This window comes from Mytilus trossulus, chromosome 12 (genome assembly GCF_036588685.1).
Source record: "Mytilus trossulus isolate FHL-02 chromosome 12, PNRI_Mtr1.1.1.hap1, whole genome shotgun sequence".
Taxonomy (NCBI): domain Eukaryota; kingdom Metazoa; phylum Mollusca; class Bivalvia; order Mytilida; family Mytilidae; genus Mytilus; species Mytilus trossulus.
Window position 1 is genome coordinate 22221645 of NC_086384.1, and position 14634 is coordinate 22236278.

The following is a 14634-nucleotide window of genomic DNA, read 5'->3' on the forward strand; positions in this document are numbered from 1 at the left end:
AGAGAAATATGGACCAACTTGAAATAAAAAAAATGTTTGTTTGGTAATGAGCTTGAAAGTATAATATACCAATTATAATAAGTTTTGTATGATTTGACATTTAAGAAATGATTGTAATATTTTTCTGTTTATGAAGAAATAACATCTTGTAGCGAGTTATTTTAAGTTGTGCACCACATTTTTATGTTGTTTCCAATAGACAGACAAAATATTACAGTCATTTCTTTTAATTTAATTCAAAAGTCCATTTTAATCCGTAGTAAACCATGAAAAAAACATTGATGACCTCACAGTCACATGACAAAATTATGTCTATAAGCTGACAAACAAAACAACATCAGCCAATCAGAAGATGTGTTACATCCGAAATTAAATTATTCCAATTTAGAAAAAAAAGAATTGAGAAACATCCCTTCCATAGATTTGCTGTGTATGAGACATGGTCATGGGTGGCAACTTTCAAATAGAGAGCAAGCTAACACTTGGAGACATGAATACGGAAAAAAACTTAAGTTATAGATTGATAATATTTAATGAATATATAACAAAGAGCTGATACAAAGATTGAATACAATTACAGATAGCTGTTACAGCAGATTGCAATGAGTTTGTAGGTAAAGGTAATATCTTTGGTGAGCTTGTTTGCTAGCTGAACCATGAAGTCATTATTAGGTTGGGTAAACTACCCTCCTTTTAAAGTAGACTAGTCCAATAGATAACCATCAATCTATCTGTCTAGGATTAGGCTACTCCAAAAGGAGGGTAGAATACCTTACCTAATAATGACTTCAGCAAGATATCCAAAGGTACTTCCTCTACCTACACACTCAATGCTATTGGCTAGAAAATCAATTGTAAAAATTGTAAAAATTAACCATTACCTCACACATATGACAATTATAAATCTCTCAAAAGATTTTACCATAAGTAGATTTATTTTTAGCTCACAGCTTGCAATTGGGAATTGACTACCCTAAGGTTAGCCAAACTTTGCAAAAATTATTTATGCAAGGTCTGCTGCAAATAGTACTCAGTTGGTTGCAAACAGATTAAAAACATTGCCAGACAACGCAATTGTACTAGAAAAAAATCATTAAGCCTACAAGAACCTGTTCTTTATAAAAATGATTGTTTTAACATTGAAAATGTGGCAATAATTTCACAGTTTATGTATTTAATTTTACAGATGGCTCGTGGCTTAGATGAAGAAGAAGAAGATCTGGAGAAAATATCAGTAAAAATTGATAGTGCTATAAAGAAAAGTGAAAAATCGTAGCAGGAATGGGAAGTAGCTCTGAGTCACTTTAGACTCAATTTATTCAATCGACAAAGCTCTGTTTAATGTAATGTGTAACATACAAGATAAAGAGAACCAAATAATATTTACTGGACCAAACAGTATTGACTTAACCAAGTAGTGAAGTTTTCAAATTTTTACAGATCTGTATCTAATTTGAAGCTTATCACTTACCGAAAACAAAGTTACTGGAATTATTCCAGTGTTTATATACTAAAGAAACAGTACGAAAAAATAAAGCTGTTTTAGAGCAATAATGTTTATCATGTCTTTTCTAAATGACTATTTTTTATGCCCCATTTATGGGCATTAGGTTTTCTGGTCTGTTCGTCTGTGCGTCCATTAGGCCTGCTTCAGGTTAAAGTTTTTGGTCGAGGTTAAAGATTTTGGTCCAGGTAGTTTTTGGTGAAGTTGAGGTCCAATGAACTTGAAACTTAGTACACATGTTCCTTATGATATGATTTTTCTAATTTTAAAGCCAAATCAGAGATTTTCCGCCATTTTCAGTCCATTGAACATAGAAAATGATAGTGGGGATGGGGCATCTGTATACTAGGGGCACATTCTTGTTTATAGCTGCTTTCAATTGGAACCTGTCTTGATTAGTTAAGTGTATGGTTAAGATTATTTGATGTTCGTCCCAATTTAAGACTGTTTAGACATCATTACACAGATATCAATGTCTGATTGGGCAATGTTCAGAATAGTAAAGATCAGAGGGTAAGGTTCATTCGTCATACACTGTTTGTCAGTTAGAGGATAAGCTGACAGTGTCAACATTTAATATTATCATATCATATATATAAGCACTAAATGTCATATATGGGGTTTTTTTTTCATTGTGAGAATGGAGTGGACATTGTTAAAAGATGTGTTGATTGTTATCATTGAAGGTTTTTACATTTGTTATTGACTTTTCAAATTTTATGTCAGATTGAGAATAGGGGTAATCACTAATCAGTGATGTATAATTAATATTTTGTGTACCAAAATTGGTTAATTTGAATTATTTGTTTCAATGGAGAAGCCTTCTGTTTAACCTAGAGGCATTATAAAAATCTCTTTTACACTTTGTTTTGATGCAATGCCATTGAAGGTTTGACCTCTGAGGTGATATAAAGCTGTGCCCTGAGGAGCACTTGGTTTATGTATAAATAATAATGTCAAAAAATTAAAATTATCAGTTCCCAGTTGACTAGAAAATGTTTTTCATTTCCATAAATGTGAGATGAGCAAAATAATGTTCAGATTTAAAAAGAGAGAGAAAATGAGTATGTTAAAAAAAAAAATGTAAATCATGAATACTTCTTTGTAATTTTTTCTATAAAAACATATTGAAAGGAGATCTACATTTTGTAAGCTTCACACCCCAAACAAATGAGAAAAAACGATTGGTTTGTTGTAATTAATTCACATATTTTATGTCCATAAAATCATTTCACATTTTAAGTCCAAAATATAGTGAAAGTGGAAATTAAAAGGTTGCAAAATTGTTATATCTAGTCCAATTCTAACAAGGTATCATCTACATGTATTAAATAAGAATATTGAATTAGTTAACCATGATGTATTCCAAAATGAATTGTTAGGACAATTTTATTTAATTATATAATATGAGCACACACATTAAGACCAAGAGTGGTCAAGCGATATGCTAAGTTTTATACTTATTTGATGCTATTTTTAATATTTTTCATGTCACTTAAAGATATTTATTTTAATGGGCAAAAATTTGTTTCATTAACTTCTACCATCTCCGCATTATATAATCCTGAATATATGCTCGAAATATTTGCAACTGTACATTAAGCAAACTACAATTGCTCCATTTGGAAATGAATTGGTACCACTTGCATAAAAGTATATAATGCAAGTCTCCTGAAGTTTTCCTCATTGATTGGATTATAATTGCAATGTTTGACAAAAACCATATTTAAATGAATTTAGTCATATTACCTGTAAAACATATATTTTTTTTGTATGATGAATAAAGGCTATAATATATATATATCAATTGTGTATAATTGTAATTATTTTTTGGCCATATTTGATAAAGTCTAAATCAACTCCTGTTGAACCCAGATCACTGAAACTTCCCAGGAAGATTCCACAAGTTTTGAAGTTGTGGACCTGTTATAATGGAATTGTTGGAGGAATTTTATCTGTTTTCTCTAGACTGGGGAACATTTTCGACAAATTTCTGAAAGAAGGCAGAATTTTGCAATGTCTCCTTTAATTTTCAAACAAAATTCCTAACACTTCACGGAATGATTTTGCAGACTTAAGTTATTCCATCAAACTCACAAAATGGTATCTTATATTGTAATCATCAACTTTTACAATTCTACAATGGCATATCCCTTAAAACACTATATTGATACATTTTTACTCACAAACATATTTGAGACTTTGACCAATTTTTAATATATATTAAATTTTTCATGATAAAGTTTTGAAAAATTATATAGCATAATACAACTTTTAGTGAATCTCATATTTTGTTTATATTTCTTGTTACATGATAATATATTTGTGCTAATTTAGCTTTTTTTGTCAAGTTTTATTACTTAACAACTGTTAAAACTCTGAATGATTTCTGTAGAAACAAGTTCAAAATGTTTAAAATACAATAAAATAAGCAGAAATTTTTTGTGGTAGAGAATATTATTGCATGTACACAAGTACGTATTGCCTTTTACATCCTTGGACACCTCCAGTGAGTAGTTTTCCTTAGTTATGTCAATGTTTAGAAGTCAGTAGATATTACTTTTCCTTTCCAGCATTATAATAATTCATTAAACCATTTCAAATTCATTTCATTGCAACCTTGAGTATGAATCTCAGACTGTGTTTTTTTTATTGTTTCCTCAAGATTATAATAAAGTGTATTTTATTATTTTTACAATTTTTTGGTTACATAGTGGACATGCAGCCGATTTAAAAATTAGAATAAACCAAGATTATTTCATTCAGATATAAAATGAGATGTAGTTAAGAAACAAACTGTTTTGTCTGGTTTTTCTTTGTAATGTATTGTAGTTCCATTTGTTTGTTTGTTTGTTCTTTAAGACTAAGTATGTTTATTTATGTTTTACAAAACATAGAATGTTTATTTGTGTTTTATAAAACACAGAACCCCAGTACGTATGTTTATTTTTGTTTTATAAAACATAGTATATATGTTTTTTATATAATATGTCTTTTTCTCTTATGTTGTATTTTATATAACGTCTTTTGCAATCTTGTTGTTTTATTTACGTATCTAATGTAACGTTCTTGTCACATTCCTGTCTATTACAATCATGTGTCTGTTATTATTAACTTACAAATGTTATAAAGAAATAAAGAATTTCTTTACTCATATATTATAGCTTGTCTATTTTTGGCCCTGTGAAATGAGCTAGATAAATAAGCAAGCCAAATCAGTTTGTAATGAGGATGCATCAGAGGTTAAAGTCATAAAACTTTGCTCAGTGCTTGGAGCACAAAAATCATGCCTGAAATATGAAATCCAGCATTTTGATTGGTTCATTTTGGAGTATGAGTACAATAAACTGACTCAACAGAATTATGACTTCAAGGCCAGTTCTGCTTTGCCTATGGTGAAGCTATTAAAAATTGAGATTGATGTGATGAAATAATTACATTAGATGACATATGTTTCATTATAATACATTATTCTGATTGGCTACACTGCAATCTCACATTATTCCTTAAACAACTCTATAACAGCATCAAATGTATCATTCATGATGGCACAATGTCCCACAATAAAGTGCACAGGTAAATCAAATAAAAACTTGATAAAAATCGTGTTTTCATGATCCTAGCTAAACAAGAGTGCACACACTGAAATGTCTCGCCTTCTTTACTTATCATTGATATTATGTTGATAGTCCTAATAATAAAGCTTTATTACAACTGTCACATAAACTTAACATAAACCAAGAAAACTAAACATTGACCTTTGAACCATGAAAATGAGGTCAAGGTCAGATGAACCATGCCAGGTAGGCATGTACAGCTAACAATTCTTCCATACAACAAATAAAATTGACTTATTGCTTATACCCGTAGTTCAAGAAAAACAGACCAAAACACAAAAGCTTAACACTGAGCAATGAACCGTAAAAAATAAGGTCAAGGTCAAATAAAACCTGCGCGACTGACATGTAGATCATGAAATATTTCCATACACCAAATATTGTTGACCTATTGCATAAAGTGTTAGAAAAAAAGGCCAAAACTCAAAACTTAACTTTGACCACTGAACCATGAAAATGAGGTCAAGGTCATATGACAGCTGCCAGGTAATCCTGTACACATTACAACCATTCCATACACAAAATATAGAAGACCTATTGCATACAGTATAAGAAAAACAGACCAAAACACAAAAACTTAACTATAACCACTGAACCATGAAAATGAGGTCAAGGTCAGATGACACCTGCCAGTTGCACATGTACACCTTACAGTGCTTCCATACACCAAATATACTAGACCTATTGCTTATAGTATCTAAGATATGGACTTGACCACCAAAACTTAACCTTGTTCACTGACCCATGAAATGAGGTTAAGGTCAAGTGAAAACTGTCTGACGGGTAAGAGGACCTTTCAAGGTATGCACATACCAAAGATAGTTATCCTATTACTTATAATAAGAAATAATTTACCATTACAAAAATTCTTAACATTTTTTTCAAGTAGTCACTGAAATATGAAAATGAGGTCAAGGACATTGGACATGTGACTGACTGCAACTTCCAAACATGAGGCATCCATATACAAAGTATGAAGCATCCAGGTCTCCCACCTTTCAAAATATAAAGCTTTTAAGAAGTGAATTAACACCGCCACCTCCGGATCACTATCCCTATGTCGAGCTCGACAAAAATGTAATTATAAGTATTGAATGCTTCTTTTTGTAACTTCATAGGGTTGCATGCACCAATGTACATTTTGTATGAAGCGCAATGAAGTTACAAAAAGAAGCATTTAATTCTTAATTAAATTTCACAATTTGAATTGAAGACAATAACACATGGTTTTGAAAATCACTATCAACCCCCTCACTGGAAAAGCAATTTCTGTTTTGCCATCAACGACTTCTATAAAAGGCGCGACAACAAATGTTAAATTTGACATTTTTTCACCATATTGACTTATTTGTAGACCGTTCCTGAGTTGTGGGTTTCTGGATGATAAATAAAGAAATGGATTAAATTTAATTATAGCGTTTTGTTCCATTTGACAGGGTAAAGTAATCCTAATGTCTATCCATCACACAATTAGTTTCTATTTAATATTTTTTTCCTCAAATCTACCCAAAAAATAATTGGATTAAAATGTTGCTTTTGGTGGATTTGATATTCCAAACCCTTACATTTGAAAAATATTTACCTTGTGGTTTTTCCTGATTTATGCAGCAGTGGTATCACTGGATCAACTCTCTAGTTTTAACTTTATACATGTAACCTAATGATGACTATGGTAAACTCTTGGGTCCTATTGGTCGAACAAGTTCCTAGGGCAAGATTATTGTAATAGATGACCTGACACTGGGTATCATATTTGTATTCTGTTTGTGTTAGAACATTTGAATTGTTTTACATTTTCATTTCCAGACTTTGTAAAGCTTGCAATGGGGTGTTGTTCTTGCTCATTGTTGAAGGCTGAACAGTACCTTATAGTTGCTAACATCGGCATTATTTGGACTCTAGTAGAAATTGGTCTTATTGGCACAACATCTTATTTTTAAACTGACAGTTTCAGAACAATAACTTGTTGAGGAAAAAGGAGTTGACCTTGCTGCTGTGGTGTGGGAATTGTTAATGGGTGAAGGAAGTATGGTGAACTATAGTTGTTAATTTTTTTGTCATTTGGTCTCTTGTGAAGAGATGTCTCTTTGGCTATTATACAACATCTTATTTTATATAGATTACAACATACGATTCAGCAGACACATTTTTCTGACCCTGAACCAATCACATTAAGCTACAAACTATAAAATGTCATATGCTTGGTAAAGAAGCAGGAAATTTCTAATTGTTTGGTTTGATCAAGCCCATGATAAACCTTCAACACTTGAATTTTGAAATGAAAACAAGACCATGAGACCACTATGCAGTTCTGAGATGGAGAAACAAAATAGAGACCATGACCCCACAAATGCAGTTCTGAGTTCGAGAGAAAAATAGGTTGAGAATGTTTAGATGAACAATATTTTATTTTATAAATGAACATTTACAAGATGCAATATATGCCAAAACAAATGTATGTTGAAAGTGGTTTAAAATCAAAATTTATCTGGACAAAGAGACTTTCTTTAGTTTAGCATATCAGTTATTTTATGTAAAATAGTATGGACATCTAAAATACATGTGTCTGTTGAACAGGCCTTTATAACTTTAATATATACATGTTTGAATAAAATACCGGTATATTTGGTATATGTCAAAAAGACAATACATGTAGTATTCAATCATATCTGTAAAATATAATCTAATTTATAAATTCAAATAGTGGTCCCTTTTTCAAGTATTATTCAAGTATTATTGTAAAAAGACCTGAGAAACAGAATTTAATTTTTAGAATGTTGTGAGATATGCCAAAATCTTTTGGCAGTATTACTATTACTGAAATTTGTTAAGACCTATACACTAAACATTGCAATCATTTGAAACCTAAATGACTTTTTTGGTACATACCATCTAAATAAGAATAAATATCTGGTATAAATATATATTATAGATTTTCTATGTTAACATGAGAAAATTATTTGCAAAACCATTCCATCTATTCAAACATTAAAAATAGATAAGTTAAATGGATTATACTGACCAAAAAAATCCACAAAAGAAACATTAAATTCATTTTGCAACTAAACAGCAACCACCGATATACTATACACATATTTTCATTCACTAATCAATGTTATTTATTCCATCTGAGAAAAGGCATATTAAGGAAATTTTGACAAAAATTAACTTCAGCTCTTTCAGAACTTTGATTTCAATGAAATTTATTTTTATTGTCCACATATCAAAACAAATAGATTGTAATAGACATGTTGCTAAAAATAGTATCTGCATATATTAAGTCAGCTTTTACAATAAAAAGTAATACTAATCCATTCTCCATAAAAGACCTCAGTTACATGATAAGCTTTCAGATTGATAAAACGGATGACATTAGAACAGTACACACAATATGTTGCAGTAAATTCAGATTAATTACCAAAAAAAAATGCATGAATGAAAATACTATTTAAGTTTTGAGAAGATTTTACAGAGGAAAAAAATTGAAATTTATTAAATATCATTTTTTAAGAGAAAAATATAATATGGCCAGTGAGTGACCAATGAAAGTTTTAAAAGACAAAAAGTAACAAAATCTAAATTGTAGAAAGTTGTCATATTATAAAAGATCTCCTTATTTTAATGCGAACTGCTATAGCCAATTGTAAACAAGTTGATTTTAAACCATAACATCTTGTGTGTACTGTGATAACAAAAGCAGTCTTATCCCATATCTTTCCCACTGATACGAGACATCCAGTTACCAGCAGATAAAATGATACCACAACAAAATTAAAATATTTACATCTATTTCTCTGATCATTCATACAGATAAAATAACAATAAAAACAAGAGATAATAACAATATACACTACTTATATACATAATTATCACAAATTATTTAAAAAACAGTTAGTTGGTAGAATATATCATAACAACATATACAATACACACGGGTGAATTTCATGGTCAATTTTTAATAAATGCTGGTAATTCACTCTTAGTCTTACATTATAACTATTGTATATTCAGTATTAATTGCATGACACTAGTGTTGTTATCAACAAAAATAATCGACAATCTTCTTTCACAGGGTATTCAACAAATAAAAAAGAAAACTGTTTAATGAATGAACAGTATCTACCTAAGGGTGTTCTTAACGTGTATATTTACTGCAAAATTCTTATTTTGCATTACATATCTTTAAACAGGCAGTGTTATCTGTTTTTAACATAGTTGTACACTTATGTGTACAATTCTTCACTAGATCCAAACAAAACTTTTCTGTGTGTTTGTAGAATATTGATAGAATATCAAAGTTATAAAAAAAAGTTGAAAAATGTCTTTGCTAAACAGGGAATAATTATATTAAAAGGATATAAGATTTTAAAAAAATGTATAAATATATCAAGATATGAACAGTCAGAAGTTATTTCTTTTTTTCTTTTTCAAAGCATTTTTTTTTTTGAAGACTACAAAATATTAGAACAAGTATTGAGACTTAAAAAAACTCTTAAATTTAAAATGTGTGTATGATCTTTGCCATTGTGTTTATAAAATGTCACCACATGAATTACAGAAACTTTAAAAAGTCAGGTAAAATTCTGCATAAGCAACATATATAACGTGTCTGATCACATCTACCATACACAAGCATTAGATTTAAAAGAACTGGTTCCCGGTACAGTTTTGGTCATCATCAGTCCACTCTTTAGTTAGGCTCCATACACACTTTCATCACTGTAAGCTATGTATAGAAAGAAGTCTTCCTCATGATGCTCCTGAAAAACAAATAAATAATATTGTAAGTGTATTTTTAAAACATGTGCTACACACATTTTGTATTTTTACAAACTATGTTAGAATACCAAACATTACACTTTAAACAGAATGATAACAATGTTGCTAATCTAACACTGATAAGTTCAATGTACATAAATGTAGCACCTGAGATCACATATCATTCCTTAGTTTTTGGTGGGGTTCGTGTTGCTTAGTCTATAGTTTTCTAGGTTGTGTCTCGTGTACTATAGCTTGTTTTTCTGTTTTTCTGTTCTTCATTTTCTTTTTTATCTATGAATTTAAATGTCCCCCTGGTATCTTACATCCCTCTTCTATGTGTGTACAGTATCACTACATGCCATGAAAAGAGACACACATGTAGTCTACAGCAAATATACAAGGTCTTGCTTTATAGCCTTTCAAGTTGTTAAACTTAATAGTTTTGTACCTGATAGAGAGATCCCATTGTTGCACTTGTTGGAGGAATCACATTGTTTACAAAGAAAAATAAAGCATCTTCAGGTCTCAGATGAATTCTCTTTCTGATCAAGAAATAAAACTGTCCAACTGTTAAATCTGATGGCACCAGATATTTTTTCTTGTCTAAATCTCCAACTCTGGCCTTTGGTGCTTTCTCTACAATAACCTATAATATCAAAGTAATGCATCACTTTTTACACTATATGACACCCTAAAGTATTGTAATCATGGTAAATATACATGTATTTTTACAGTTTCTGTTATTTCTGTTGAAGGAAAAACATATGTACATGCATGTATATAGGTCCACAAATCTGAATTTGAGCAACTATATAAAATTTTGTCCTTATTTTACTCAAAAGTAGCATATGAAGGTATATTTTTTATTACATAATTGATCTAATCTGGCAAAAATAGTCTATGCAAATTGTCAGGAAAATTTCAATATGGAATCAAAACTGTCTTGTATGCCCTTAACATAGAACACTAAGGGATACCTTCAAATGTCTTCTTTTAGAGAACCACTGAATGGAATGAAACCAAACAGAGCATGCATGTTCTTTATGAGGTGCTTATCAAGTGTTGTTACTTTTCAGCCAATCTATTAGCCTAGATGGATGTCAGCAGGGGACTTTGTTTAACTTTGAAGCCAATCCATTACTATTTGGGAATCTTTGACACTTGACAAGATATTCTATGACAGCTGTACTATTGACACAATACAACAATCACTTTTCTTTGTGGTGTCAAAATTTTACTGAAAACCTTTGTGTACATGTTCCAGACCATATGAGTATTTGGACCGTACGCGTACGGTCCAGACCGTATACTCATACGGTCAGACCATACGCGTACGGTCGGACCGTATGAGTATACGCATACGGTCCAGTACGATCTGACCATACATGTTATTTGATCATATGCGTTAAACATGTTAAATTGAAACAATCTTTATTTTTTAGTTTTATAAATTGTTATTGATAATTTGTTACAATTAGATAGATAAAATGAACAAACGAACAATTGAAATTATGTATTTGTTTAATTGTATATCTGAATTCTATTTTGGTACTCTCGCCCAAGGTGACACAATTCAAGTAACGTAATATTTTTAGCATTTTAATGTATGCAGTTCATGCATGTTCTTTTCCATTTGCATTTTTTTGGTAAATTTGATAAATATTCTAAAACAATTTAACTCCCACTTTATGTTTACTTCCGATATTAATTTCAGCGTTCATAATACAATTAATGTACTACTGATCGACATGCCTAATACAAGAGATTAGCATATTTAATTAGCGTGTATTAAAAACAAGTCAAAATATAAAGTTTTTGTTTCAATTACAATTGAACTTTTTTAAATTAATTTGATAGTTAAGTTATGTTGATCTGCTATATGCATTTGTATCTAATAAACTTGACCAACGTTTCGGTAATATTAGTCAGACCGTACGCGTACGGTCCGACCGTATGAGTATTTTGAAAAAGTACGCATACGGTCCAGACCGTACGCGTACGGTCCAAATACTCATACGGTCTGGAACATACATTTAAAGTAACTTGTGGCAAAATCAGTCCAATTATTTATGCCGTCTAGGAAGGCTCTTTCTGATTAAATTTACGCCTTCAGTGACTGAAAGAGGGCTTCCCAAAAAAAGGTCAAAAAGTCATAAAATAACAGCATAATTATTTGGACCATGTGTAACCAGGGATCTCCATGGAATAAAATTTAACAATAGGGGAATTTCAATATGACAAAACAAGTGTTTATGGCATCTAAAATTCATCAATAGGGCAATATACAGTATTCAACAATAGTTGGATTGATTGTTGATTACTGTAAGTCAACTGACAAACCTTCAACAACAGACAATATGTTTTTACTTTTTTAATCATCTAAATTCCAAAAGGATGTGCACAGTTTGCATTTGACAGACACATTTCTAAAATTTGTCAATCTAATTCAATTCTCCAAATTTAAAGAGGTATAAAGATATGACAAAGGACAGCTAAGTGACAAATGATAGGCCTTGTATTGGGGCAGACAACATTTTTATAAGAAATAGAAATTATATTTTTTCCTTCGCCATTCTTATAATTTGTTAATTTCCTTGTTCACAACTTACAGGAACGCGATCTGGATACTTCTTTCGGATTTTTTCACCCTCAGCACGCCTTTTCTCAAAGGGATGTTCTTCTTTGTATTCCCACTTCATTATTTCTTTTAGATACGTTTACAGATTTTTCTTCTTTCTGTTTGATGCAACAAATTGTCAACAAATATGGCCGATTTCGGATATAAACAAAATAATATTCCGCACACTAAAATAGTTCTATTTTCTTTTTAATTTATACGTTTCAATTTGAGTCTATATTCAAAAAATATATATTTTGGTTTGTTGTGACTAAGACTTTAACAGCTGACTTGATTGTTCTAATGATTTTGTAAATTACGTGGCGCAATATCTAGTTGATGCGTATTTACAAAAGTCACATGTCAGTCGTCTAATCATTTCTAAAAATAGCTACTGATAGTGACGTAATTACTGGTTCCAAAGGAGATGTTCCAGTCTACGGTGTGTAGTAAGTGCCATCAGAAATTTTTGCAAAGGAAGAAGTAAAGAATTATTGATCTAAAAAAGGTTAACTCTGACAGATTACAAATAAACAAAGACGTTTTATTTCTAAAAACTTAGGATTTTCTTATCCAATGTATAGATTACCTTTAATAGCCGTAAATGGCACAACTTTTTTGAATGATTTCGCCGGGATCCTGAATGCTCTCCAACTTCGTACTTGTTTGGCTCTATAGTCTCAGTTTGGCTTTATAAATGTTTTGATATAAGCGTCACTGGTGAGTCTTGTGTAGACAACACGCGCGTCTAGCGTACTAAATTATAATCCTGGTCACTTGACATATTTATGCCTTGCCGGTAAAACATATTATACATCATTGCGGCCCAATGTTTTGCTCGAGTATAAATGTGACTGAGTACCCAAATTACACCCGTCAGTAGCATTTGACCCCCTCCCCCTTTACGCGTATTTACGACTCATCCAAAGCTTCCTTTTTGTGTTTTTGTAGATGTTTCTTGTTTACTGTACTGTTCCGCTTGTCTTATTTTGATTAGAAAACCGGTACCTCTAAAAAAAAATCCGTCGGAATGATTTTTATAATGAGGAGTAACCAAATTGGATCAATGCCTACATTCAGATTCGTAAGAATAAGATAACTAATATTCTGTTTTATTTTCTCCAAATTTATGGGAGAATTTGACGTTACAATTTAGTCAATGCCATTACCATGATTACTAAGTTTACTTTTTGACTGAGAAATGGATGAAAACGTCAACATAACATAATTTAATTTTACCGATTCAATGAGGCTAAGACCTAGCCTACACGGAGGGATAAGACTGACAATGACTACGGAGACCAACTAACTAAAATTTGCATGATCAAGTTCTATCGGTTTTTAATTATCAGACAAAAAATACTCTAATATTTTACAGATACCTGAAATAAAAGGAACAAGGTTACTGGTATCATGGTGAAACAATCTTTTATGCTGCTCAAGTTCTCTGGAACTCCTTCCTCAAAGAAATCCAGACGGTGAATAAATTTTAATAGGTCAAGTTTATTCCAATGATCTCGTGCTGGAGTGATAAACATGTTCCTGTGTTGCTTGTAAATATTGCCTACATTTCCATCAATACATGTATGCAGCAGCATATAAAAAATAACAACTACTACTGTGACATTTTTCCAACCGGATATGATTTTGCTTTACACCTGCTGGACTTAAAACTTCATGTTTTTATGCTATACTTCTCCCTTTATGCATGTGACAATTGCGTACGTGTAAATTTTTGTATGTCTTGCGTTGTCCTATTGTGTCTGCACGCACTGTATATAATATACATATAAAAAAGAAGATGTGGTATGTTTGCCAATGAGACTACTATCCACAAAAGACCAAAATGACACAGACATTAACAACTAAAGGTCATTGTACTGACTTCAACAATGAGCAAAGCCCATACAGCATAGTCAGCTATAAATATAACAGGCCCCGATAAGACAATGTAAAACAATTCAAACGAGAAAACTAATGTTGGTTCAAAAGTTCGTTTAGTGCTTCTGTTGTATTATTATCAAACTTGCGATTTAAAATGCAAACTTTATAGTTGACTAATTAGCTCAAATTATCGTAACAACAATTCTGTCCTCTTTTCCTCGAATGTTACATCACCGAATAAGAATTATATC

At 31.1% G+C, this 14634-nt stretch overlaps 2 protein-coding genes across 4 annotated transcripts in view; one reads left to right on the top strand and one right to left on the bottom strand.

The window, feature by feature from the left end:
• The window catches only part of LOC134693295 (anoctamin-7-like), a 60388-nt gene extending 58985 nt beyond the window's left edge, over positions 1 to 1403 (top strand). For 2 of the 3 annotated variants that reach the window (XM_063554043.1, XM_063554042.1), the window contains one exon: positions 1187 to 1356. In XM_063554043.1, the coding sequence (XP_063410113.1) occupies positions 1187 to 1276 (90 nt within the window). In that variant the 3' untranslated portion in view covers positions 1277 to 1356. Of the gene's footprint in view, positions 1 to 1186 lie in introns of all 3 variants that reach the window. The other variant, XM_063554044.1, reaches the window with a different exon arrangement.
• A 6107-nt stretch (positions 1404 to 7510) lies between these two features.
• LOC134693296 (gamma-aminobutyric acid receptor-associated protein) lies at positions 7511 to 12781 on the bottom strand. The gene is made up of 3 exons (XM_063554045.1): positions 12492 to 12781; positions 10331 to 10528; positions 7511 to 9881 (listed from the first exon to the last, which is right to left on the bottom strand). The coding sequence occupies exons 1-3, from the start codon at positions 12579 to 12581 to the stop codon at positions 9816 to 9818; spliced, it is 354 nt and encodes a 117-aa protein (XP_063410115.1). The 5' UTR covers positions 12582 to 12781; the 3' UTR covers positions 7511 to 9815.
• Between the last annotated feature and the right edge of the window lie 1853 nt (positions 12782 to 14634).